The sequence below is a fragment of the Garra rufa genome, chromosome 19 (genome assembly GCF_049309525.1).
Source record: "Garra rufa chromosome 19, GarRuf1.0, whole genome shotgun sequence".
Classification (NCBI taxonomy): Eukaryota; Metazoa; Chordata; class Actinopteri; order Cypriniformes; family Cyprinidae; genus Garra; species Garra rufa.
In genome coordinates, this window is record NC_133379.1 from 7,681,891 (window position 1) to 7,707,786 (window position 25,896).

The 25,896-nt window shown below is 42.5% G+C and overlaps 1 protein-coding gene across 4 annotated transcripts in view; it reads left to right on the top strand.

Annotated features, from left to right (window-relative positions):
* dacha (dachshund a) overlaps positions 1-25,896 on the top strand; it is a 196,241-nt gene that overhangs the window by 153,140 nt on the left and 17,205 nt on the right. For 2 of the 4 annotated variants that reach the window (XM_073824205.1, XM_073824207.1), the window contains 2 exons: positions 23,912-24,066; positions 24,945-25,092. In XM_073824205.1, the coding sequence (XP_073680306.1) occupies positions 23,912-24,066; positions 24,945-25,092 (303 nt within the window). The remainder of the gene's footprint in view (positions 1-23,911; positions 24,067-24,944; positions 25,093-25,896) is intronic. The other 2 variants (XM_073824206.1, XM_073824208.1) reach the window with 1 other exon arrangement.

Below are 25,896 nucleotides of genomic sequence, written 5' to 3' on the forward strand. Positions count from 1 at the left end.
TGTGAGATCTAGAGCACATTTTAAACATCATCTCAGGAACAATGTAGTAAACGCAGCTGACTCCTGGATGATGTCGGTTTAACGCTGCCGAGTGTATTGACATCACGCATAACATTTTAATGCGGACTGATGCTCGTTAGTGAAATTTACACCCCGTTGGTTTAGACTGGCAGTATATCAGCGTCACAACACTTCTCTTTTAATTAATGACTTAATTAGAAGCTTAACTGAACATGTATGAAGTTCATATTTACGGCCTGTGCGAGTAGATGAGTGTAAGAGAGCTGTTAGAGCAGCTAAGTGCGTAATTCATCATTATAAGAAAATGTTTTTTCTTTCTCTACGACACAGTGATACGCAGGTGTGTATGTGTGAGAATCTCGAATGTTGTGGTGTGTGTGGGCACCGTTTCTGGAGCGTAACTTAGTGTGTGTTGGTACAGCAGGTGGCGGCCCCTAACGCACATCACACACTGGGCTGCTGGGAGGAGACGATGCAAAGATGCCCCGAGGCTCTCTTAAAGAGATTCAGTGTGCACCTGGCTTCCGAGCATATTTTATTAATGCGTCTGGAAAAGAATCCACCCCAAACACACACACAAATGCGTGAATACCGCAAACCGCTCTCGTTTTTTAAAAGCGCAGCATGCCGCATTTACGGCAGGGTTGAGAAAACAACGCAGGACCCAGGAAATGTAGGTCACTGACCACAAACTTACAATTACTTTTATTTTTTTTTAGTTCAAACACAACACCACACAGACTTTATATCTTCAAAGACATATCAGTAGACTTCTGCGCTACTTTATTCAATCTGAGCGTCAGTTTAACCTACATACACACCCACACGCACACAGCAGCGGGCCGCTCTGAACACCTGAGAGGATTGACTTAGTAAAGATTGGCCATGATTATATCAAATATGTCTGCTCTAGTTTACTTCTACAGTGTGCTGTCCAATTGTATTACATGCTGCTGTGAATTCACTTCCGTTCTTGTTAGTGTTTGTCTATTCGTTGACCAGTAATTCATACACCTTCATTTTACATCCTCCTCCTCTTAAGTTTTTTTAAACCTATTAATCTGTATTTTTGCATTTTTTTCTGTTTTTTACCTACATATACACTGCCGTTCAAAAGTTTGAGATCAGTAAGATTTTTAATGTTTTTTAAAGAAGTTTCTTATGCTTATCAAGGCTGTGTTTGTTTGATTAAAAATACAGAAAAAAAGTAATATTGTAAAATTATAATTAAAATCTTACATTAAAATCTAATTTATTCCTGTGATCAAAGCTGGATTTTAAGCATCATTACTCCAGTCTTCAGTGTCACATGATCTTTCAGAAATCATTCTAATATGCTGATTTATTATCAATGTAGACGTGTGAAAAAAGAAAACAAAAAGTTTAGTCAACTAAAATATCCAAGTTGTCACTTAACATCAAGTAACTTAAAATTTCAAGTTGACTAAACTTAAAAAATGTAGTCAATGGGGTAACAAATTATTTTAAGTTAAAAAACAATTTTTTTTAATAAAAGTGATTTTTTACTGTGATACTTTTTTCCAATTTTTTGATGAATAAAAAGCTAAAAATAACAGCATTTATTTACAAATATAAATCTTTTCTAACAATATGAACTACTGTTCAAAAGTTTGAGGTCAGTAAATGGTTATTCTTTCTTTTTTTAAAAAGAAATTAATACTTTTATTCAGCAAGGATGTGTTTAATTGATAAAAAGTGATGGCAAAGACTTATTAAAAAGATTTATATTTTGAATAAATTCTGTCTTTTTAAATTTTTATTCATCAAAGAATCCTGAAAAAAAGTATCACAGGTTTTTTATTAAGTAAGGATCATGTTTCATCAAGATATTTTGTGAATTTCCTACCATAAATATAATAAAACTTGACTTTTGATTTTTGGCACCCTCAAATTCCAGATATTTAAATAGTTGTATCTCGGCCAAATATTGTCCTATTCTAACAAACCATACATCAATGGAAAGCTTATTCAATTTAAAAACAAACTGACAAACAGATCTTTATGACTGGTTTTGTGGTCCAGGGTCACAAATGCACCCTTGATATGCATAAGAGACTTTTTTAAAAACGTTACAAGACTTACTGATCCTAAACTTCTGAACGGCAGTGTATGACCCACAACGGATTGGAGATTTTAAAATCTCATATTAGAAAGCAAATTTTAGATGTTCTGCAGAAAATGTGAGTGATGTTTGCCTGTGCAAAACCACCATGCGCCACCATGATGCTAGGGTGTTCTGGGTGGTTGCCAGGATGTTGCTGTGCAGTTGGTAGGATGTTGCTTATTGGCCTAATTCAAAAAAGCCACCCTTAAGTCTCTGTGATATTATGGCCCCTACATATGGCTGGGGTCTATGGGATTTTTCACATTTTTAATTGCCTGACAGGTGAAAGTCTAGCCAATCAGAAAAACAATAACACATATGTCTTCAAAAAGCAGCATCATTTGAGGTATCATTTATATTTTGTAGAATAAATGGTGTGGGAATGATTAATACAGTACAGTTTAATACCTAAAATGTTTTGTTTACTGTAGAATCTGTTTATTTTGGTAATATTTGGTGAGATCCATTATCAACAATGTAATGATATGTATGACTTTGGCCCCTAAAAGCAGTCTTAAGTAGCATGGGTATATTTGTAGCAATAGCCAACATTGTATGGGTCAAAATTATCGATTTTTCTTTTATGCCAAAAATAATTAGGATATTAAGTAAAGATCATGTTCCCTGAACATATTTAATACATTTCCTAGTGTAAATATATAAAAACTTTCAAGTATTTTTCAAGTAATATGCATTGCCAAGAACTTCACTTGGACCTTCATTGGAACTTATTTTCTCAATATTTTGATTTTTTTGCACCCTCAGATTCCAGATTTTCAAAAAGTTGTATCTCGGTCAATGGAAAGCTTATTTATTCGGCTTTCAGATGATGTATAAAACTTAATTTAAAAAAAATTGACCTTTATGACTGGTTTTGTGGTCCAGGGTCACATATGAGGCACAGCTCACAAACAAGTAATTTTCAAATTACTTTCGCCGCCATGCAAAATTCCCAGTCACATGGATTTCTATTTAAAAGACTGGATTTCACCTGTGAAAATTTGCAGAACAATGGTAAATGTGACTACACCTCAAATCTAAAGTTAACCTAAAGTTAAAAAGATCAGAGACCCCTAAATGTAGATTACTCGGGGCCCATTTTCCCGAATCCTCACGAAAGGGCCATTGAATTTTAAACACTGTTTGGCCTCTGTGTGTGTGTGTGTGTGTGTGTGTGTGTGTGTGTGTGTGTGTGTGTGTGTGTGTGTGTGTGTGTGTGTGTGTGTGTCGGTGATGATAAACAAAGTGACGTGGTGGTACGTGGTGATGAATGGTGAAGCCCGGGGCCAGGAGCACTGCGTTTCAATGGGACTTTAGCGAGTGAACCCCCTCTCTAGCTCTCCATAAATCACTCGTTCTCTTTACCTCTCTTCCTCTCTTTCACTCAGGGCTGGTTGAATGCCAACAAGGAGCTGCTCTCACTGCAGGCAGGGTCTCTCCTTTCTTCCATTAAAGAGCAAAAGGAAATTCTGATATTGTTCCGTGTGGTTTTGGTTCATATGCGAAGCATTTAGCACACACTAACATTAATCTTACAATCAGGCCAATGACTCTCACAGGCCTTTGAGAAAAGTCTAACGAAGCCATGCAGTGGGTATACGAATGTTAAATCATAAACAGAACACTTTTACACATCAGTAACATTAGATATGGCCTATTATTACTGTTAATTGAATCCCAATGCAGAAACCACTTGACTGTCTTTACATAAATGTATGAGTGTTTTCCAGAGCTGAGAGGCTAATGTTAGATTGTTGTTGTCAAATTGTTTGTTGAGGACAATTTAGAGCTATATGAACTAAACTGATCCAGTAAAGGTTAATTTGACCTGTTTCATTTAAACATGAAATAGGATGAAATATGTGACCCTGGACCACAAAGCCAGTCATAAGGGTCAATTTCTTGAAATTGACATTTATACATCATCTAAAATCTGAATAGATAAGCTTTCCATTGTGTGGTTTGTTAGGATAGGACAATATTTGGCTGAGAACTATTTGAAAATGTGGAATCTGAGGGTGCAAAAAAAAAATCTAAATATTGAGAAAATCGTCAAAAGAAGTTGTCCAAAAGAAGTTCACAGCAATGCATATTGTTTTTATATATTTACGGTAGGAAATTTACAAAATATCTTCATGGAAATATGATCTTTACTTAAAGGTTGTATCAGCGATTTCTAGCCTGAAACATAAAGTGTCAAATTCAGCTGACCTTTCTTCACGATCCGCTCGCTGCTTGCCCCATAAATTGTCTGTGAAAAAAACGCGTGTCTCTGGTCAGCCTAGGGTCCGAGATATGCCAAAAAAACAATCGGCACTACCAACCTTTCCACAGATAAACAAACAGTGTTCCAACCAATCAGCGTCAGGGGTTTGGTGTTGTGGACTTTCGCTCCGCCTCCCTCACATCCCTGCACCAGTAGGAAAGTCCACAACACCAAACCCCTGACGCTGATTGGTTGGAACACTGTTTGTTTATCTGTGGAAAGGTTGGTAGTGCCGATTGTTTTTTTGGCATATCTCGGACCCTAGGCTGACCAGAGAGACGCGTTTTTTTCACAGACAATTTATGGGGCAAGCAGCGAGCGGATCGTGAAGAAAGGTCAGCTGAAATTGACACTTTATGTTTTAGGCTAGAAATCGCTGATACAACCTTTAATATCCTAATGATTTTTGGCATAAAAAAAAAATCTACAATTTTGACCCATACAATGTGTATTTGTGCTACTTTAGACTGGTTTTGTGGTCCAGGGTCACATATACGTCCATAATGTACTATGCAGGTATTGGCATGTTTTTCATTGGTTTTTGCTTCTAACTTCACTTCATTGCACACATAAAGTCTAGTCCAGAGTCTATAGGTGTTGTATGATAGTGTGCTAATGTATTTGGCTTAGGCTGATGCGAAGCACTTTGGCTATAGAAGCACTTAGCGTACGTTTGCGTGTGCGAAAGGGAGCAGGGGTAGGCCGAGACTTGTGGCTCCGTAATTGCTCTGTCCAGTTTTCCACAGAGTAGATATGTAGCATCTGGTTACAATCAATGTTTCCCTCCGCTATTATGAAATTAGCTGCGCGGAAATGATTTGAAATGGCCTGTAATGATTTCTGATAGAAATGTGCGCCATTGTTTCGCCCTTTGAGATAAGCGTGCTGGTAAATAAGTCACAACAAACGTAAAAGGAACCGATCGCTTTACTGCGTTCCAAGTCAGGGATCAGGCCTCAAACGGCAAGCGCTTGGCTTTCGGAGCCTCGCATTTTTAATCTTCATTTTTGTTTGTTTATTCGCAAGCTCCTCCTTCAGATATGTGCAAAGGGGACCATCCATGGGCTTTGAAGACCCTTTTTGATCATTAGGTTGATTGCTGTTCTAAGCGCGTTTGTGATGGTTTAATTAAACCAAGACCCTTTGCGGGGCCCCAGCGGCCCTCGAGAGCTCTCCGGCTGGAGGGTTTGAGGGTCTGCTCACGGCGGCGCGCAGTGTTTCTCTTTGTGTTAACGACGAGGAACAGATATTAGCCGAGGAAAATCAATGACATGTTGGAAAGAAAAAGTAAACTGTTACAGTTAGCAATTTGGGGCAAGGTTAGCACGGTTGAAAGTCACCCCACAAAAGCGACATTTTTGGACGAGAACACAAGTGATAAATGATGTGCGCTCTATCTCCTCCTCTCTCCCTCGCACACACATTCACACACAGATGAAGGCAGAGAGGAGGAGAAGGGTGAGGACAGGTGCTTGTGTTCTGCTCTGGTTCTGAGGGAAGAGTTGGAACAGGTTTTTGTCTCTCAGGCTTGCGCGCTCTCCTGTGCGGTGTCACTATCGCATCCGAAGTAAAGTTGCCCCGAGGCGGACAGAGATAGTCGTACCGATAAAAGAAAACGATAGGCGAGCCAGAATTGAATAATGCAAATTACCAGTTTACAAAGAAAACAAAGCCATGAATATATAGACCATGCACAGATTTAAAAGATTAGTTCACCCCTGAAATGAAATGTCATTCAAGATGTTCATGTCTTTCTCTTCAGTCAAAAAGAAATCAAGGTTTCTGAGGAAAACATTCCAGATCAATGGGTTGAAGGTCCAAATTGCAGTTTCAAAGCAGCTTCAAAGGGCTCTACATGATCCCAGCTGAACAATAAGGGTCTTATCTAGTGAAACAAGTGTCATTTTTTTCAATTTTTATTTTTTTTTTAGTGAAGAGCGCTCAACTTTCTTTGCACGTTTGCTTTGCGGGGGTCGGTACTTTTGCCTACCTCACACGTGACTTCTTCAACATGACTACATAATCTGTACATTTTGAGATCCATCTTTTGACAGTGAGGACAACTGAGGGACTCATATGCAACTATTACAGAAGGTTCAAAGGCTCACTGATGCTCCAGAAGGAAACATAATGCATTAAGAGCATGCAGGTATGTTGTAGCTTCTGAGGGGCAGTACTAAATAAAAAAAGAGAAATGTATTTTTTTAATTTAATCTTCATTCTGTTCAAAAGTTTTCACCCCCTGGCTCTTAATTGATTTTCTTTCTGAAGCATCAGTGAGCGTTTGAACCTTCTGTGATTGTTGCATATGAGTCCCTCAGTTGTCCTCGGTGTGAAAAGATGGATCTCAGAATCATACAGTCATTGTTCAAGGATTCAAATACACAAAAATGCTAAAAAAAAAAAAAAAAAACCAAAGAATTTATGGAACCTGAAGGATTTTTCTGAAGAACAGCAGGCAGTTTAAGAGTTTCCGGTATTTCAAATCATATTCTGATCTTTCTATAAAAATAGAGAAATTTCCAAATGAGTCCACATTTCTAAATAAAGCAAGCGAAAGATCTTCGGACTGCATGAGAGAAACTTTCTCAGGCTCTCTTCAGCGTCCCTTGAGACGCGTTCATCTCGCAAGTCCATTCTTCCTGTGCGCAGGTTAAGGGCTGCGGTGTTGACCTAGTATTCCTCTCATTTAATATTCCACCTACCGCTCTTCACACGCTAATTGGGGGAGAAGGAAGCACTCATTAAGGCTCATTTCATGTACACATATTCATTAGGCGCAGGGCTGGAGTGTCAGGAAAACGCAGCCTGGCCTCTTTTCTAGTTTGTTTACTTTCCTGTTTATTTGCAGGTGTATTTGTTCGTTTAAATTGCCCTTTCCTGTAGTCTCCTGTAGAATGCGTCCAAATTAGTCCTGTTTGTTCTTAGCCTACGTAGTTCTTTGAAAAACTTGGTCAAAGTTTAAACATGTCGGTTTTGTTGCCACCATGGCCTAGTGTTTTTGGTTCCAATAACAGAAAAATGGATCTAGTTTAACTTTCTAGTTCATCAATTCGCTGTATTCTTGAATGCTAGCTGGCTTTCTTACTATACTTGAAAAACTGTACTTTTCAGTTTCAGAATATTCAAGCCAAACAGGGCAAAGATCAATGCAGTGCCACTTTTATAGCTCTCACAGCGCCAACTATTCTTTCATTTCACATTCCCACCGTCCTCTATCTTCCAGAAAAGCCCAGACGTGTTCTGCGGTCCAGCCTGCATATGGCTGTTAAAATGTAATATACACTAATACCCCCTCATTCACTTCCTCCTCCAACCTATTACTGCTAGGGTTTTATTGTCCTGCTTTCATCTTTTTCGTGTGTATACGTATGTATCGTGGGGGTTAACTAACGAACATTGGTCCTTTGCTTTGGTTGAGCTCATTAAGTGCTTTGTGCATTTCCTTTTGGGGGCCTGGTTTTAATGTAGCTTGTTATTCCGCGCTCTAGTGAATCAGGGGCCCCGTGGACCTCAAGTTTTGGAAGTGTAACCCCTGAGAATTATTTGAAGTTGAAGAACGAAATTAAGAGGTGATAGGGAGTGACTCGTGCACTGTATCGCTTTCATTGACTTCCATTTACTGTGCCGGTAATACAGCTTGCGGTTTAGTTGTAGGAAGTTTTTGTGCTTTGTCGAATTTTTGTTATAGCAAGTCAACAAACCAGATGATTGCTAGTGTTTTAGGTAGTTATATTCTGGTCTAATTAGCAAAGAAAGGTTTATTTCTCCATTGTCAACAGCAAAGAGATGTGTGAAGGACAGCAACTTGAACGTAAGCAATGTTTTTCACCCTCATTTGAAACTCTCAATGAAATTTCACCAAGCGTCTGTAAATGTGTCCACACCTTTACTGTAGTAAACACATCACAGTAGGTTCCTTACGAAACCCCGTTTTACATTTTCATGTAAATTGCAGGAATTGTGTAAACAAGACTGTCCAGTAGCATACGTTTCTGTGTGTTTGTGAATCTGTGGGGTTGTTCATCTAGGAGTTTCTTCCGTCGTGTTACTCCTCTGTGAGTTGGTTCGGATTGGACTATGTCTCAGAGCTATAAATACCACCCAGGCGTTTGGATCCCCATGCTTTAGGGCTCCCCCGGCGCCTCCTGTCAAACACTGCCATCTTGTTGGGAATAAATGTCTAACTGGCAGAGGGGCGATCTGTCTCTCTCAAGCTTTTTTCTCTAGTGGGCTAATGCTCCATCAGAGTCTGTGTGGCATCCAGCTTTGGCGGGAAGGTCTGATCTCGTCTCGTTTTCTCTATTTTCTTAATCTTACACTTTTTTTTTTTTACCTCAGTTTTTACTTTTAGTTTTACTCCCCCATCCTCATGTATCTTAAATCACAAATAAAAACACTTCTAACCATTGCCTTCCAATAATCTTCCCAGAGGCACAAAAAGTTAAAATCAAGTGTCTTGCGCTCATTGAACCTTATGCAATCTACAATGTGATATGTGACCCTGGACCACAAAACCAGTCATAAAGTTAAATTTGACAAAACTGAGATTTATACATCATATGAAAGCTCAATAAATAAGCTTTCTATTGATGTATGGTTTGTTAGGATCGGACAATATTTGGCTGAGATACATCTATTTGAAATCAGAAATCTGAGGATGCAAAAAAACGTCTAGGTTACGAAGGTAACCCACGTTCCCCGAAGGAGGGAACGGAGACGTTACATTGGGATCTCGCCTGAGAGACCGATCATCTCTGAGCCTTATATAAAAAAGGCCAATTGCAAATTGGCGAGTGGACGTGCGCGTCGGCCACTCCCCCGCACATGCGGGTATATAAGAAGGCGGCGCGCATCACTCAAACAGGTTTTCGCTGAAGAGCCGTCAAGCCGGCGTCAGCGCGACGCCAGGGACGTGGCAGGGGAATGTAACGTCTCCGTTCCCTCCTTCGGGGAACGTGGGTTACCTTCGTAACCTAGACGTTACCCCTTCAGTCGAATCACTTCGACGTTACATTGGGAACAAGCCCATGGAAAAGGCCACGACCCTGACGCCACGTTACGCAACAACTTCACGTGCTGACAAGTATACGTGCCGGCAGGCGAAGTGTAACGTAACCTTCCCAACGCCCTGGGGCCCAATAAGGGGGCCCACCAGGGATGCCAGTTGTACTGAAGCATGGGTTGGGGGGGCGGAGCACATGAAATTCTACATGTGGAAATAAGAATAATTCAATATATCCATAAAGGTTTTTAGGGATACACGAGGGAAACAGCGGTCTCCTCCGCTGGAATAAATAAAAACTAAGCCACAACCTGCGGGGCGAAGGAGACCCAGGCAGGATCACAGTGCAGGACTACTCCGCGCCTAGCCCTGACTGCGGGGCAGGAGGACCCAGGGTTCGCCGGAGGGAACATTCTGGGAAATAGCGCACGGATCCACGTGGGAATGGCGCAGCAAGCCGACACCAGCCGGTCTTCCCGCTCACCTGTGAGTCCTTATGTTAGGACACGGGAGAACGGCCTCTACGCAAGGTTGGAGAACCAAGCGAAGGTAGGGTGTCGCCCAGCCCGCAGCTTCCGGTTTATACATCTGCTGGTGAGGTGCCATGAACCAAGGATCACGGCTGTCCCTGGGTATAACAGGGAGAGGCATCTACCACCATTTAGCCAACCTCAGTTCGGGGAGCATTCCCTTTCTGCTGAATCCCGAGGCAGATGAAGCTGCTGGTGCGGCTGAAGTGCCGAGTGATTCAGTCTCACATATTTAACGACACAACATAGCACGACTGGGTCTGCCTCCTCCAGGGCAGAGCTTGCAGGTCCACCACCTGATCGCGGAAAGGCGTGGTGGGGACCTTGGGCACCGGGCCGGGGTCTCGACGGTAACGTGGAAGACGCCGGGCCCGAATTCTCGACACACTTTGCTGGCAGAAAAGCTTGTAGGCCCTCTTAATGGGAGCCAGGGCAGTCAGGAGCGCTGTCTTAATGACAGGAATTTTAGCTCGACTGAGGCCAGTGGCTCCAATGGAGCGACCCGCGGCCCTGAAGGCGACGGGGAGGTCCAAGAGGTATGAGGTGCGTGCTAAGCACCTCTGAGGAACCTGAGCTTGTCGGTAACCTACCCTCTTAAAGGAAGCCAGGGCAGTCAGGAGTGCTGTCTTAATGACAGGAATTCTAACTCGACTGAGGCCCGAGTCTCCTAAGGAGCAACCCGCGGCCCTGAAGGGCGACGGGGGGGTCCCAGAGGGTATGAGGCGTTACTTGACAGAGAAAACTTGTAGGTCTCCTGCCCTCTTAACGGGAGCCAGGGCGGTCAGGAGCGCTGTCTTGATGACAGTAATGCTAGCTCGACTGAGGCCAATGGCTCAATTGGAGCGTCCCGCGGCTCTGAAGGCGACGGGAAGGCCCCAAGAGGGTGTGGGGTGCGTTCTGGGCACCTCTGGGAAACCTCACGGCCAGTGAATGCTTACCTACTTAGCTCCATCTACTGCATGTGATACGCGGCGAAGCAGCGGCATATACTTAAAGAGTGAGGGGACAGTCTGCGCTCAAACTCTCCTGCAGGAAGGGAAGCATACTGCAACCGTGTAACTCTGTGGAAAGCCAGCAAATAGACCTCATCTCAGTGCGAGCCTGCCTCTAGTCAAGGGAGCTCGGACTGAGTGATAATTGTATCACGGCCTGAGAAGACCGGAGAGGTCTGGGTGTCATACCGTGCCCTACAGGGAGGGACTGCCGCGAGGGAACGGTTACTAGACCTGAGTCCGGGTGGGCCATTCTTGTAGCGCAACCAACAGACTTACTCCTCGTCCTCCCTGGACTTGCACAGAGTCTGTGCAAGGAGGCTCACTGGGGAAGGGCGTACTTGGGCCCCGGAGGTCAGCTGAGTGCCAGCGCTACTCTGAAGGAGGCAGCTGGCAGTGAGAGCAATCGGGGGCGAGCGGATGTGGCTGGCCTACCGATATGCTCCAAACTAGCTGCGTCACGGGGTGGAGTCGCCATCCTGCAGGTGGTGGACTGCCGTGAGAGCCGATAGGCTGCACGGTTGAGTTTACCTGCTTCAAGTGAATGGCAAGTAGCAAAATGTGCCACGTACTCCCTGGGAGCAGATGGAGAGGCTGTAAGCCTCTGTCGTACATGGCAACCCAACCCGTGGTAAGCCACGGGCTGGCTTGTCGGCCAAACTGCGGGAAAACGCCAGTCCGGAGTGGGCCGAGATGCCATGCCCATCCTGGGACTCGATCGTGCTGAAGCGGTCTCACATGAACAAGCTTAGCGGCTCTTAGCGGCTAGAGCTGTCATGTGCCCCAGGAGCCTCAGTTGAGAGGACCGCTATGTTGTGCCTGATTGACTCAGGAACTACAGCACTGACTGCGCGCTCTAGGTAGTAAGGCGGGCTGTCTTAAGGACCGAGTCAGGCTCCCGACCGAGGAAACGAATTCCCTCGGTTGGCCTGAAGGACCAGATGGCGGGGGTGCCGAGGCACCAAGTCCCTATGTTCGCACAACGGAACTCACGAGTGGGCTGGTAAAGCACCAGTCGAAGAGACGGTTGAAGACGCGAATACCTGTCTGCCGAAAAAGGGGACAGGGGAGCTCCCATGGCCTAAAGAAGGCAGGAAGGAGAGGGACTAGCCAAATGGAAGCACCTAGCGCTGAGCGCTCGACCCCCGGGGCAGACCGCCGGAGGGGTGTGCGCCGGGGAAGATCGAGACGAGACAGCGGGTGCCCTTCAGGCAGATGGCTGCAACCCAGCCCTGGAGACGGAAACATAGCTGTATGTGCTTCGTCGTGAGCGAGTGTGCCGACAGCCTGAAAGGGATCGGGACAGAGCTCCATCCAGGGCGGGTATTAACCCACCACACTAACTGGACACGTGAAGTCGAGACTGAAAGGTCCCGACCTCGTCCCGGGGGAGGGACAGGCTGGATCGCGTCCTTCGCCAGTAGGAACGCGACCTCCGCAAGCAGAACAGAGGCACGCCTGCCCGAATAAGAAAGTAAGGGGTACCTCTGAGTCTGGGCGGACGCCTGGGGCCGGGCCGTACCGTCCGTATCAACCATCGTAGTGGTATCAAGGGAACGTTGACCGACGTGACCGTGGTGGGGCAGCCTAGGGGGAGACAGGGAAGGAGACAGAACCCAGAAGGATGAACGTCCTGGAGAAGTGTCTAACTGCACTAAGCAGTGCTTACCTTCTTCCCTGGATCCCGCGCTGGCGAAGGCCGGCCGCGAGTCTGGTTCCGAGGAGTGTAAGTGCTGCTCAGAAGGAAACTCGAGGCCGAAGCCAGAGGTGAGAAATTGCTCTTTTTGAGAAAAAGTGGGTACCGTCGACGAAAGCCGACGGCGGCATCGAAGTACACAGTGGCTCCCGGCCCTCCACCGGGAGCGGGGAGCGTAGATTGTTAGCATCCCCTAAGGAGCAGTCTCAATCACCTCTGGAGGCCCGCGTCAGGGACGTTTCGCAGTTTTCTTGCGGGTGTTTCGGGCCGATCCCTGTGCCGCGGGCGGCGCCACTCTCCTGCGGCTGGCTCTGCGCTTGCGGGCCCTTCTCGCCGACCTGGCGTCGTGGGCCTCCGCGGTGGGGCGAGCCGTAGATGTTGCGGCCGCAGGGGGGCGCCCTCGGCGACGTGCAGGCGGAGGCGGTGCCTCCGGCGGCGGGATGGAAGCATCGCGGCGGGGCAGGATGTGAAACGCCTCCGTCTGTCTCTGGGCTGCCGAGAACTGTTGGGCAAAGTCCTCGACAGAGTCGCCGAATAGGCCCCTCTGGGAGATGGGAGCATCGAGAAAGCGTGCTTTGTCGGCATCTGCCATCTGGGCCAGAGAGAGCCACAGGTGTCGCTCCTGGACCACAGCCGTGGACATCACCTGACCAAGGGCCCGCGCCGCGACCTTCGTCGCACGAAGGGCGAAGTCGGTGGCAGCGCGGAGTTCCTGCATCGTACCTTGGTCGGGACCACCCTCGTGCAGCTGTTTCAACCCCTTGGCCTGGTAGACCTGCAGGGTTGCCATCGCATGCAGGGCCGAGGCGGCCTGGCCCGCAGCGTGAAAAGCGCGGCCCGCAAGGGCGGACGAGCGCTCACACGCCTTGGACGGGAGACGCGGCCGGCCCCGCCAGGTGGCAGCGCCACGCGGGCAAAGTTGCACCGCCATAGCGCGCTCGACCTGGGGAACCGACGCATACCCCCTGGCCGCCCCGCCATCAAGGGTGGCGAGGGGAGAGGAGCCGGGCAGCGGGCGAGATGAAAAGGGCGCCCGCCAGGTCTTAACCAGCTCCTCGTGCACCTCCGGGAAGAATGGCACCGGGGGAGGGCGAGGCGATGCCGCCGGAGCCGTCCCCAGGAACCAGTCGCCCAGCCGAGAAGGATCGGCCGAGGCCGATGAAGTAACCTCCAGGCCGATCCCCCTGGCGGCTCGGAGGAGCATAGCCGAGAGCTCGGAGTCTGCCTCCGACGGGGCAGCAACCGCGGAGGGGCGCCGCGCCGCCGGAAGAGCGTCCTCACCCCCTGACTCTCCCTCTGACGCAGCGTCAGACATCTCTTCCTCCTGAGGAGCGCCAAAGGAGACGCCCAGCCCGGCTGGCGGGGAGGCGTACTGCTTTGGCATCTCGACGGGGGTATGCTGGCGGGCGGAAGACCGCAGGGCTTTTGGAGCCGGCGGAACGTTCGGCACCGTGACTCGAAATTCCCCCTCGTGCCTCGCCACAGCGGCGGAAAAATTCCGCAGGCCGTGGGGCGCGAAGGGGGGCCTGCCCGCGAGCGAGCGGCGAGTCCTCAGCATTCCCATGGTCATGCTTTCGCAATGAATGCATGAACCATCCGTGAAAGCTGCCTCAGCATGTTCAATGCCCAGACATGTGAAGCAGCTTTCATGTCCGTCCAGTGAGGTGAGGAAACTGCCACACCCAGAAGCGCACGGCCGGAAAGCCATTCTGAAAAGAACGTCTTTACACAGCCGTGAGAAATTGCTCTTTTAGTCCCGGTCTGCCCAGGGAGGAAACCGCGGCACCACTGTGCATTCAATGGGGCTTGCTCGCTGGAACGCAGGAGGCTTTTATGGCCGTGAAAACGGCCGCCCGCGGGACCCCGCTGGCGGCGCCGAGAAATTCACTCTTTTAGTTTGTCTCTTTCAATCGGCGCACACCAGCAGAGAGAGCAGCAGGAACGTGAAGTTTTCCTTTTTCTTGAGGAGAGAAGGCTTGAGCATACCGGCTCTGAAAGCGAAAGTCTGTTTGAGTGATGCGCGCCGCCTTCTTATATACCCGCATGTGCGGGGGAGTGGCCGACGCGCACGTCCACTCGCCAATTTGCAATTGGCCTTTTTTATATAAGGCTCAGAGATGATCGGTCTCTCAGGCGAGATCCCAATGTAACGTCGAAGTGATTCGACTGAAGGGGTAATCAAAAATACTGAGAAAATCACCTTTAAAGTTGTCCAAATTAGGTTCTTAACAATGCATATTACAAATCAAAAATTACATTTTGATATGTTTACAGTAGGAATTTTACAAAAAATCTTCATGGAACATGAACTTTACTTAATTTCTCAACGATTTTTGGCATAAAAGAAAAATCAAAAATTTTGACCCATGCAATGTATTTTTGGCTATTGCTCCAAACAAACCCCAGCGACTTAAGACTGGTTTTGTGGTCCAGGGTCACATATTACAAATCAGACCAAGTGTGACCTGTTCCCAGTTCAAAAAATTGTCATACACTACCAGTCAAAAGTATTTGAACAGTTAGATTTTCAATGTTTTTTCAAAGAAGTCTCTTCTGCTCACCAAGCCTGCATTTATTTGATCCAAAAAAACAGCAAAAGCTGTAATATTGTGAAATATTTTTACTATTTAAAATAACTGCTTTCTATTAAAAATATATTTTAAAGTGTAATTTATTCCTGTGATAAAAGCTAAATTTTCTGCATCATTACTCCAGTCTTCAGTGTCACACGATCCTTCAGAAATCATTCTAATATGCTGATTTGCTGTTCAAGAAACACGTTTTATTATTATTATTATCAATATTTAAAACAGCTGAGTACATATTTTTCAGGATTACTTGATGACTTGAAAGATCCAAAGAAAGAAATTATAGAAATTAATACTCTTATTTAGCAAGGATGCTTTAAATGGATCAAAATTGGTGATACAGACATTTCTAATGTTACAAAAGATTTCTATTTCAGATAAATGCTGTTCTTCTGAGCTTTCTATTATTCAAAGAAAAAATCTACTTAGCTGTTTTCAACATAATAAAAAAATTAATGTTTTATTGAGCTGCAAATCAGAATATTAAAATGATTTCTGAAGGATCATGTGACTAGAGTAATGATGCAAAAAAATTCAGCCTTGAAATCACAGAAATCAATTACATTTTAAAATATATTCAAATCGAAAGCAGTTATTTTAAATAGTAAAACTATTTCAACATTTTACTGTTTTTGCTGTACTTTGGATCAAATAAATGCAGGCTTGGTGAGCAAAAGAGACTTCTTTAAAAACATTAAAAATCTTACTGTTCAAAAACTTTTGACTAGTAGTGTATTTAATGCAAAAATGAATAGAAAAAGACTTAATTATTAATTTTTATTACTACTGTATGGTGGCAAATTCAAATAAAAAAGGTAAAATAAATGTCAAATAATGTAAATAATATTTTAAATCAAATCCTTAATTATTATACATCATATTAGCAGTTGTTAAATGATTTAATTGTAAAATTTACACTTACATCTAATAATTTAAACATCCGGACATATTGCAGTAATACAAATTTAGGAGAAAATGTGCTTAGTTGCTATTATATTAACATCTTTTCACAGTCTTAAATGGTATCAAAAGGCTTGTTTTCATTTTGAGAATTTATTTTGAATATGATCTAAAGACATTGAACAGCCCTTATCCTGACCTGTTTTAATCAAAAACAAAGCAAAACATAAAGTCAGCAGCTACAACTTTTTGCTCAGACTGCAGCATTACATACACTTGTCACTAATTTCCTCTCTCATGAAGTTAATATAGTGCTAAAAAAGGACCTCACGGTTCAAAACAACCTCAAATAATTAGCTGTTGCCCATCTTTTAACATTTACTCTGGCAATTATGGTGATTAGTTGTGTGCCTTGATCTTCATATGTAAATCTTTGTGTAAACAAACCTATATTAGCGCGTGGGTGCGCGGGTGCGATCGTGTACACGTACCTGACAAAAACACTGCGCCGTAGACGCGCACTAAATTACCCCCTAATTGGATCCCTTTGAATATTCAAGAGACGTCCCCTCCGACACATGTACGAAATAAAAACTAACAAATATGTGGGGGCAAGAAAAGCACATTGGGGTTAAAGGCGCTGAGGGAGATAGCCTTCTTTCTCTCGTTCCTGTCCCCGGCATCTGTTCATCCATATGGAACGGGGGGCAGAATCCGCCGTCTCTAGGAAGCCTGACATTATGTCAAGCAACTCGCTGAGAGAAAACCATCTTTAGAAGAAGTTAGAGGAGAAAGGGGTTTCAAATTCGATGAGGTTCTTGTACATTCAAGAACACTTCACCTAATTTGTATCTGTAAATTTAATTTGATGATACATTAGCATTTTAATAATTAAAATAGAAAAGAAAATATTTTGAACCAAGCTTTCCAATTGGTGTACATCTCAAAACAAAGCTTTCTCCCAAAAGGTTTCTTTTTCTATTCTTTTTGCTTTTCTCTGGTGGCCATGGTGGTACTTGAGTTTCTTTGTTTGTGACCGGTAAGAAAGCTTTTTCCAGCAGCTTCATATTGTCTTTATTTTTAGTGGACAGCAAATAAAAGGTCTGATATGAATGAATTATTGATTGCAGTGGTCGGTTAAAAGAAAAAAGCACTTCCTTTCTTTTTGTTATTTTATTTATTTATCTGTTTGTTCACTTTGTACTCTCGGCTGGGGCTGTTTTGTTGGGTTGAGTGGATGGATGCGTTTTGTTCGGTGGGTCAGGTATTTTTTTTTTGTTACTTGCGTCTTGTAAAAATGTTTGCATTTGCAAAAAATGATTCAGTATTGTCTTCTATAAACCAAAAAGAGATCTTTATCAAACAAACATACACACAATATGTACAAACAAACAGATCCTATTGTGCTTGGCCTAACACGCGCGCACACACACTCGCACGGTATCATTACTCGTGCACATTACAGTGAGAGGAGACAGAACGGGGGCACTTTGTAAATGTCATGGGCCGAGGGCTCTTCCACCCTCTTTGCTGGATGGAATAAAATGAATTGAAGTGAACACTATCAGCAGCCGCAGCAAGATAAATCTGTCGTTTAAAAGGGACTTGCAATTAGGTGTGCAGGGGCCAGCAGGAGGGCAGGGCTTTCAAGAGCCTGCTGCCATTAACCTCCTTTCCACTGCCACATTGACCTGGGAAGTGTAGTTTTTAGTCCCCCAAGCCTGAATTTGAAACATCCACTCACCAAATAGAACTACAAAGAGGTTGATGCTAATATTTGACCTGTTCATGAAATGGCCTTGAAAGCCTATTTTATTTCTGAAGTGTGACATTTCTGAATGAAACAGAATGAAGGGTGGGATTTTGATTCATTTAAGTGATTCTTTTGAATCAGTTCAAGATTTGTTCTGCGAGTTACATTTTTACGCCAATAGGTGGTCACAAGTACAGTTGAGGTCAAAAGTTTACATCCCCCTTTCAGAATCATTAAAAATGTTAATTATTTTACCAAAATAAGAGGGACCTTATTTAAAGGAGTAGTTCACTTTCAGAACAAACATTTACAGATAATTTACGCAACCTCTTGTCATCCAAGATGTTCATTTCTTTCTTTCTTCAGTCGTTAGGAAATTTAGTTTTTTGAGGAAAACATTTCAGGATTTCTCTCCATATAATGGACTTCCATGGTGCCCCTGAGTTTGAACTTCCAAAATGCAGCTTCAAACGCCTCTAAACGATCACAGCCGAGGAAAGAAGGGTCTTATCTAGCAAAACGATGGTTTATTTTCTAAAAGAAATTACAGTTTATATTAGGGATGCACCGATACGAATCGGCCGATAATGCTTGCGCGTTTTGTCAGTAAAGCCGGTTCTGTAATCAGCGGTAAATGCCATCAGGTGCGTGATTTCACGTTGAGCCGTATATACTACACACAGCCGTTGTTTACCGACGAGCTGCGCAAATCAATGTTCATTATCAGTGTGAATGTGCGCAGCTCGTCAGTGAACAACGGCTGTGTGTAGTATACTGACAAAACGCGCAAGTGATCGGCCGATACGGATCGGTGCATCCCTAGTTTATATACTTTTTAACCTCAAATGCTCATCTTGTCTAGCTGAGTATATAAGTTGTCAATGTTTTTAGAAAATAACACATCGTTTATGAGAACAAAAGAGAACAAAAGAGAGAGAACAAAATCATCACTTCCTGATAAACTGGCACTAAACATCACTAAGAAAGAAGAAGAAGTCACTGAATATAATAATTTTCATATATAGTAAATTACTTGAGCCTCAGAGCGAGCAGACAAAACACAAGTGCGGTCACTGCTTTCGGATGCAAATGTTGTGCAATGAGATCGGTTCGCTGGTTGGTCAAGTTATTCCATCCCATAACGCAAAGTCACATGACTTTTTTACTGTGCGTAGAGGAATTTATTGGCAAATACGTTTCCATCCCCCATTATTCGCATAAAAACAGAGTAATAGATACATAGCTGTTGTTTAAAAGCAGCTTACAATGATATAAACAATCATGTGACAGTAATGAGATTAATGAGCAAGTAAAGTTAAATGTACTATATGTGACACTGGACCACAAAACCTGTCGTAAGTAGCACGGGTATATTTGTAGCAATAGCCAAATATACATTGTATGGTTCAAAATGATAGGTTTTTCCTTTATGACCAAAATCATTTGGATATTAAGTAAAGATCATGTTCCATGAAGATATTTTGTAAATTTCCTACCGCAAATATATCAAAACTTAATTATTGATTAGTAATATGTATTGCTAAGAAATTCATTTGGACAACTTTAAAGGCGACTTTCTCAATATTATGGCCAAATATTATCCTATCCTAACAAAAAATGCATCAATGGAAAGCTTATTTATTCAGCATTCATATGATGTATAAATAAAAAAAATTCTCAATTCTCAAAAAACTTACCCTTATGACTGGTTTTATGGTCCAGGGTCACATATATTAGTATATATCAGATATTTTTACATCTACATCTACTTCCTTTCTCACCTTGCTGTGAATGAAAATCTCATGATGAGTGAAATAAACTACAGCGATTCGGCCAGCAATCGTCTTGTTCAGACTCAAAACATTGGAAAAAAAAAATATTAGTTTAAAATTACAGTTTTGTTCAGGACCAAAAAATATAATGAAGCAAATTTTAAAATTATGAAGACATTTACAGTCACAATATGACAGAAACATATGATCAAAATGTTCATTTTGAAACAGACGCACAGCCCCTGGTGCGCTTTCGAACATTTCTACAGTCTTCACCTCCAGCTTTATCTCACAGTTCACCTCACACCTCTCTCTCCAGCGTCCCCTTCTGCTCACCCCTTTTCTCACCCTATCCTTCTTCCTCTCGCGCGTTTTCCTCTTCACACTCTATCTGCGTGACCTTCATCTGCTCGCCACTTTCAGCCGGCACCAAAAACTTAATCACACACTGTCAACCTGTAAGGAGAGGAGGAGGAGGAGGGCGAGTTCTTCCCCTCTTTCTCTCGGCTCCTCTCTTCTTTAATGCCCTTTGCAGTGGCGAGGAAAGAAGGGGGAAAATTTATGGCTGGTGGGACAGGTGGGGTATGAACAATGGGCAGAAAGGAGTGCAGGGTTATCTGGTGGGGCGCGGGAGAGCGCGCGGCGGGGAAATCGATGTGACCCGTGATACACTGTCATCACAATTCCCACCCCAGCCGTCCTATTTGTCTTGCGTAGGGAGCCCTGGACGGGCCGTGTCAACGTGCGTGGAGAGAGGCCCCGGCCAGATTAGCCGGGGTGAATCATGACTGCTCGCGCTCTTTCTTATTCAGCCCCAGTTCTATCTGTTATTGCTGCTGCAGTGGGGCTATAGTTTGCGGCCTGGCACTGTGGGTGGGAGGGGTTGTCTATGGGGATTGTGGGTAAAATATGGATTGTGTGTGTGAAAGTACGAGATTAACTGCTGTACGGAGCTTTGGACACAGCAGCTTTCTGTTTCTCCAGAAATACACTGTGAAGTGCTCACTCGCTTTATCTTCTCCCCGCTAAGTGATATTCACGGTTACTGTTTCTGGGTGTACGGTAAACCCTCGCTTTGATTATAGCCGGTCCATCCTCTGTGAAACAAATGCGTAGGCTGTATGAAACTCACTTCAAGGTGAAGAATTCATTTGAGATTAAAATACTTTAATCTATCCCAGTTTGTTATGCAGAGACTCTTAGAAAGAAATTTGTAGGTTGATTTTATTTTATTTTTTTAACTGTGGGACTATTAAAACTTGCTCTGTGTGTTTAAGTGTCCTGACCAGCCTGACTCAGCAACAGCTCAACCAATAGGATGAAGTTGGGGTGGAGCTATCTGTTTGTTTGACCAATGGTAGATGGCGGGAATGTTTGGGAAACATGTTTTGATTCTTCTAATTGTGGGACTTTTAAAACTTGCTCTGTATGTTTGATCGTCGTGACAGGCCTGACACAGCAACAGCTAGCCAATAGGGTGAGGTTTGGGGTGGAGTTATTTGTTTGTTTGACCAATGGTAGATGGTGAAAATGTTTGGGAAACATGTTTTGATTCCTCTAATTGTGAGACTATGGACCTTTTTCACATTTTTGGGTTACTCAGCAGCAGAAGTCGTGATTGGGTTAACTTCGACAGCAGTGAATGGGAGAGTACCACAAATATATATTGTTCATACCCATTTGTTCAAAATAGGGATGCTCATTTCGGTTAATTTTCCTGACCGACAACCGCTGCTCGTTATCCGAACATTAACCGTTAACTGATAAAATTAGAATAATAAATTAGTTTAAAATAAAAATAGAATGCATGAGTATCTGTGATGATACATTAAAAATACAAGCAAATGTTTTATTTTAACGTGCAAACAGCAGCATACAGAGCAACAACAAAAACTGCATTGACATATACTTAAATTATCACGCATCAGCAGCGGTTCTGAGAACAAAGAAAATCTGAATGAAAAAAAAAAGGATAATATAAATAGGCCTACACTAAATATGTATAAATTAAATAACTACCTAATTAAGATGACACAACTAAAACACACTGAATCCTTTTATGCGCTTTGAAGAACTGTACCGGTCTTATTCTTCTCGTCGGACATAAAAATATATAGCAGGCCAGCCAATACCTCAGTGTGCCTAGTTTTTTAACATGTCCACATGCTGTACGGATAGGCAGGACCGCTGCCTGTTAACTGTTAGATCCGCGACAAAAACACCATCACAAAAATCCTTTCAATTTGCGGTTCGGGACTTCCATCCACTGTCATATGCGTGTGGAGAAGCGCGTGTTTTACAGCGTTCAGCAATAGCCAATCACAGACATGTATGTTGATTTGATTATCACTGTGGCCAATCAGAGGAGGCTATGTTACAATCCATTCACCAACCAAAGTGCCGGTTTCAGTTTTGCTGATTTCTACACTTTCGCGAACTCTCTTATTAAAACAAAGAAAGTGTTGGCATTATATAAATAAGAGATTAATTGTGCAGTGTAAAGGTTATTTTATTACTTTTTAATAACTTTATGAGATTGCGATGAACTACTCTAGGATGAGTGATAGCTTTCCAGCGATTGTAACGGGAGCGCCTATTGCGCACTTTCTAGACTATAATTCATTCAGAATTTGAATACATTCACTCATGGATTCACTCGCTGATAACCCAATAACGCCACTTGCCATTGAGTTGCATATACTACATCTGTTTACTAAGTAAAGGTGAAGCGAAATATGTCTGTACAGCCACACTGCACGTGTCGACACGCGCACGTGAGTAAACAGATAACTTACAAATAGCATTATTTCTTTCACCATGCAGCAAACGTAAAAAAAAAAAAAAAAGAATAGAAAAAAACCCTTTTAAACCGTTTAACTGATAGTAATAATCGGTTAAAATTCTTACTGTCGGCTAACGGTTAAACGGTCAATATGAGCATCCCTAGTTCAAAAAGCAATAGAAAAAAAAATTAAGAGAGACTAATTATGGCAGTCAGAAGAGATAACAACGTCAAATTTACTGTCCCTTCCATAGACCTAGTTTTTTTGTAATTTGATGCAAAGGTGATATAATACAAAGTATAGTGTTATAAATGCACATGCAAATGTTTTTTTAAACAAAATATAAAAAAAAAACTTTCAAGGATTTACAATGCTGATGACAGTTGAAACACATCATCACAATCTTGTGAAAAGGGCCCATTAAAACTTGCTCTGTGTATTTGAGCTTCCTGACGAGCCTGACACTACAGCTCAACCAATAGGGTGAGGTTGGGGGTGGAGCTATCTGTTTGTTTGACCAATGGTAGATGGGGGAAATGTTTGGGAAACATATTTTGATTCTTCTAATTGTGGGACTATTAAAACTTGCTCTGTGTGTTTGAGCATCCTGACCAGCCTGACACAGCAACAGCTAGCCAATAGGATGAGGTTTGGGGTGGAGCTATCTGTTTGTTTGACCAATGGTAGATGGCGGGAATGTTTGGAAAAAATGTTTTGATTCTTCTAATTGTGGGACTATGAAAAATTGCTCTGTGTGTTTGAGCATCTTGACCAGCCTGACACAGCAACAGCTCAACCAATAGGGTAGGGTTAGGGGTGGAGCTATCAATGGTAGATGTGTATTTAAAATATCATGACGACTCACAAGTTCAGTATTTGCGCTAAATCTGCACAGATTTGGCTTAAATGAACTTAAACCATAACATGAATGATGGAACATAATTTACAAAAAGTAACCCGCCAAATTGGCTAGTGATTTGACAGTGTTACTCGCCACAATATCACAATATAAATTATTGAACGACTGTTAAACAAAGTGAGTAAACTGTATATGAACATGTTTCTACTTTCTACTTTTTCTCTGAGAAAATATGATTCCCAGTGCACTTACACGTTGTTGGTTACACACCATTTTTAATATCGATTAATTTTCATTTTAAGTAATAATGCCAGTATTAAAAACTAAATTTAAATATTACAAATTAAAATTTTAAAAATAGCTATAATTCTAACTGCAGCAAATTGATATCGGCAATATTTTTCCATTTTTTTTTTTTTTTTGGGGCTATTAAAAAAATCTGTTAGTCTATCACTATTTTCCACAGAACAAAATGAAATGGTTATGGTGCTAAACTAAATAACAATCACAACATTTTTTATAATATAATTTAATAAATTATATTATTCAAGACTGTCCTAAAAACACTGGTTTGTCTATTCACAACATATTTATATTATGTTCCGTTTTGTGTTTTGTCAGATGAGGCCCAGTTAGCTTTGCCCATGCAGAAACCAGGGTTCGAGAAGCTTCCTCTGAGCACTCAGACTCTTCCTCCAGGCTTCCCCGCTCCCTTCCTGTTTGCAGATGGCCTCTCTTCCGTGGAGACATTGCTCACTAACATCCAGGTACATGTAGTGTGTGTTTTATGTACATTTGTTAGAAACAGTTCATTAAAATTAAATTATAATGTATTGATCCTCATGTTTGAAACCCATATCCTATTATAAAACTGATTAACCACAATTCATTTGAATATGATTCAAAACATTTTTACAACTGTATGTTCAATAAAAACAATAGCAATTGAGAGAAAAAGTATTAAATAGTCCATTTCAGTATTTTAAGGTTAGATTGTATTAATATATTAATACCGATATTAATATTTAATATAGTAGTAGTAGCAGCGATAATAAAAGTCATAATATGTGACCCTGAGCCACAAAACTTATCATAAGTAGCACGGGTATATTTGTAGCAATATCCAAAAATTCATTGTCGATTTTACTTTATGCCAAAATCATTAGGATATTAAGTAAAGAATATGTTCCAAGAAGATAGTTTGTAAATTTCCTACCATAAATATATCCAAACTTAATTTTTGATTAGTAATATGCATTGCTAAGAACTTCATTTTAGACAACTTTATAGGCGATTTTCTTAGTATTTTGTTTTTTGTTTTGTTTTTTGCACCCTCAGAAGATTTTTAAATAGTTGTATCTCGGCCAAATATTGTCCTATCATAACAAACCATAAATCAATGGAAACCTTATTTATTCAGCTTTTAGATAAAGTATAAATCTCAATTTTGAAAAATTTACCCTTATAACTGCTTTTGTGGTCCATGGTCACATTTACATAATTAAAAGTGGACGTTTGTTGAGATCCCCTAGTAGGCCCTGGCCTCCTATCTAAGAAGCACTACTTTGAAGTATATGCATGTTGCAAATGGTAACTGTGGATGCTTATTTGTGTATTAAAATCAATTGTTTCTTGTGTTGTGTTGGCGGCTCAGGGTCTGCTGAAGGTGGCCGTGGATAATGCCCGTGTGCAGGAGAAACAGGTGCAACAGGAACGCAAGGAGTTAAAGATGGAGCTGTACAGAGAAAGAGAGATGAGAGAGAGTCTGGAGAGACAACTCACCTCTGAACTACACAGCCGAGGTATGTATACACACCTATACACACTAGTATTATGCTTATATAACAGTTATATTTTAGGTCTAGAGTTCCCACAGTCCCACATAAAAATGGTATAAAGGTAGTTTCTTCAGTGATATACATAATTTACTTAATAGCTATTTTCTAATGTGTGTTATCTTTTAAATGATTTTAAATTAAGCCTTATCCAATAATCACAAATTACTAACAAAAAAGTGATGCGTATGAACCCTTCCGTTCCTCTTTTTATTTTAGTAAACACATTAGCGCATGACGAACACTCAGAAAAACCTCAGAGTGTGCGCCGCCAATTCCCTCCCTTCATCGCAACCAAACCGTGTCACTAGTGGATTTACTGCCAATTCAACTCCTGCCGTTTGCGCCAAGAAATTAAGCCAATTATTCAGCTGGATAACAACTCTGACAATATGTACAAACACCTCAATAATTTATTAGCCATGGCTGTTACAGCATTTCATGTTCTTTTAATGCGCACTGTTATATGGTGGATGATTTGGCCAATCAAAGGCAAGTAATTAGAGGTGTGAGGAGGAAGGGACATACATTTAACACCGCAAGCGAGCGAACACGCCGGGAGCTTGTTTTAAGGTCTTCTGCCAGACTCTGAGTGTTTCAAAAGACCGTTAATTGCTGTGAATCCACATGTACACAGAGTTGATTATGTTTGCACATATTCAGAGAATTGTGTTGTGTGAAAACATTGTGCTGTGTGAACACAACGTGTTGGCGTTAGGTGTGTACAGCTGTTGTGTTGGCCTATAAATGCGCATTGGTAGATTGGATTTA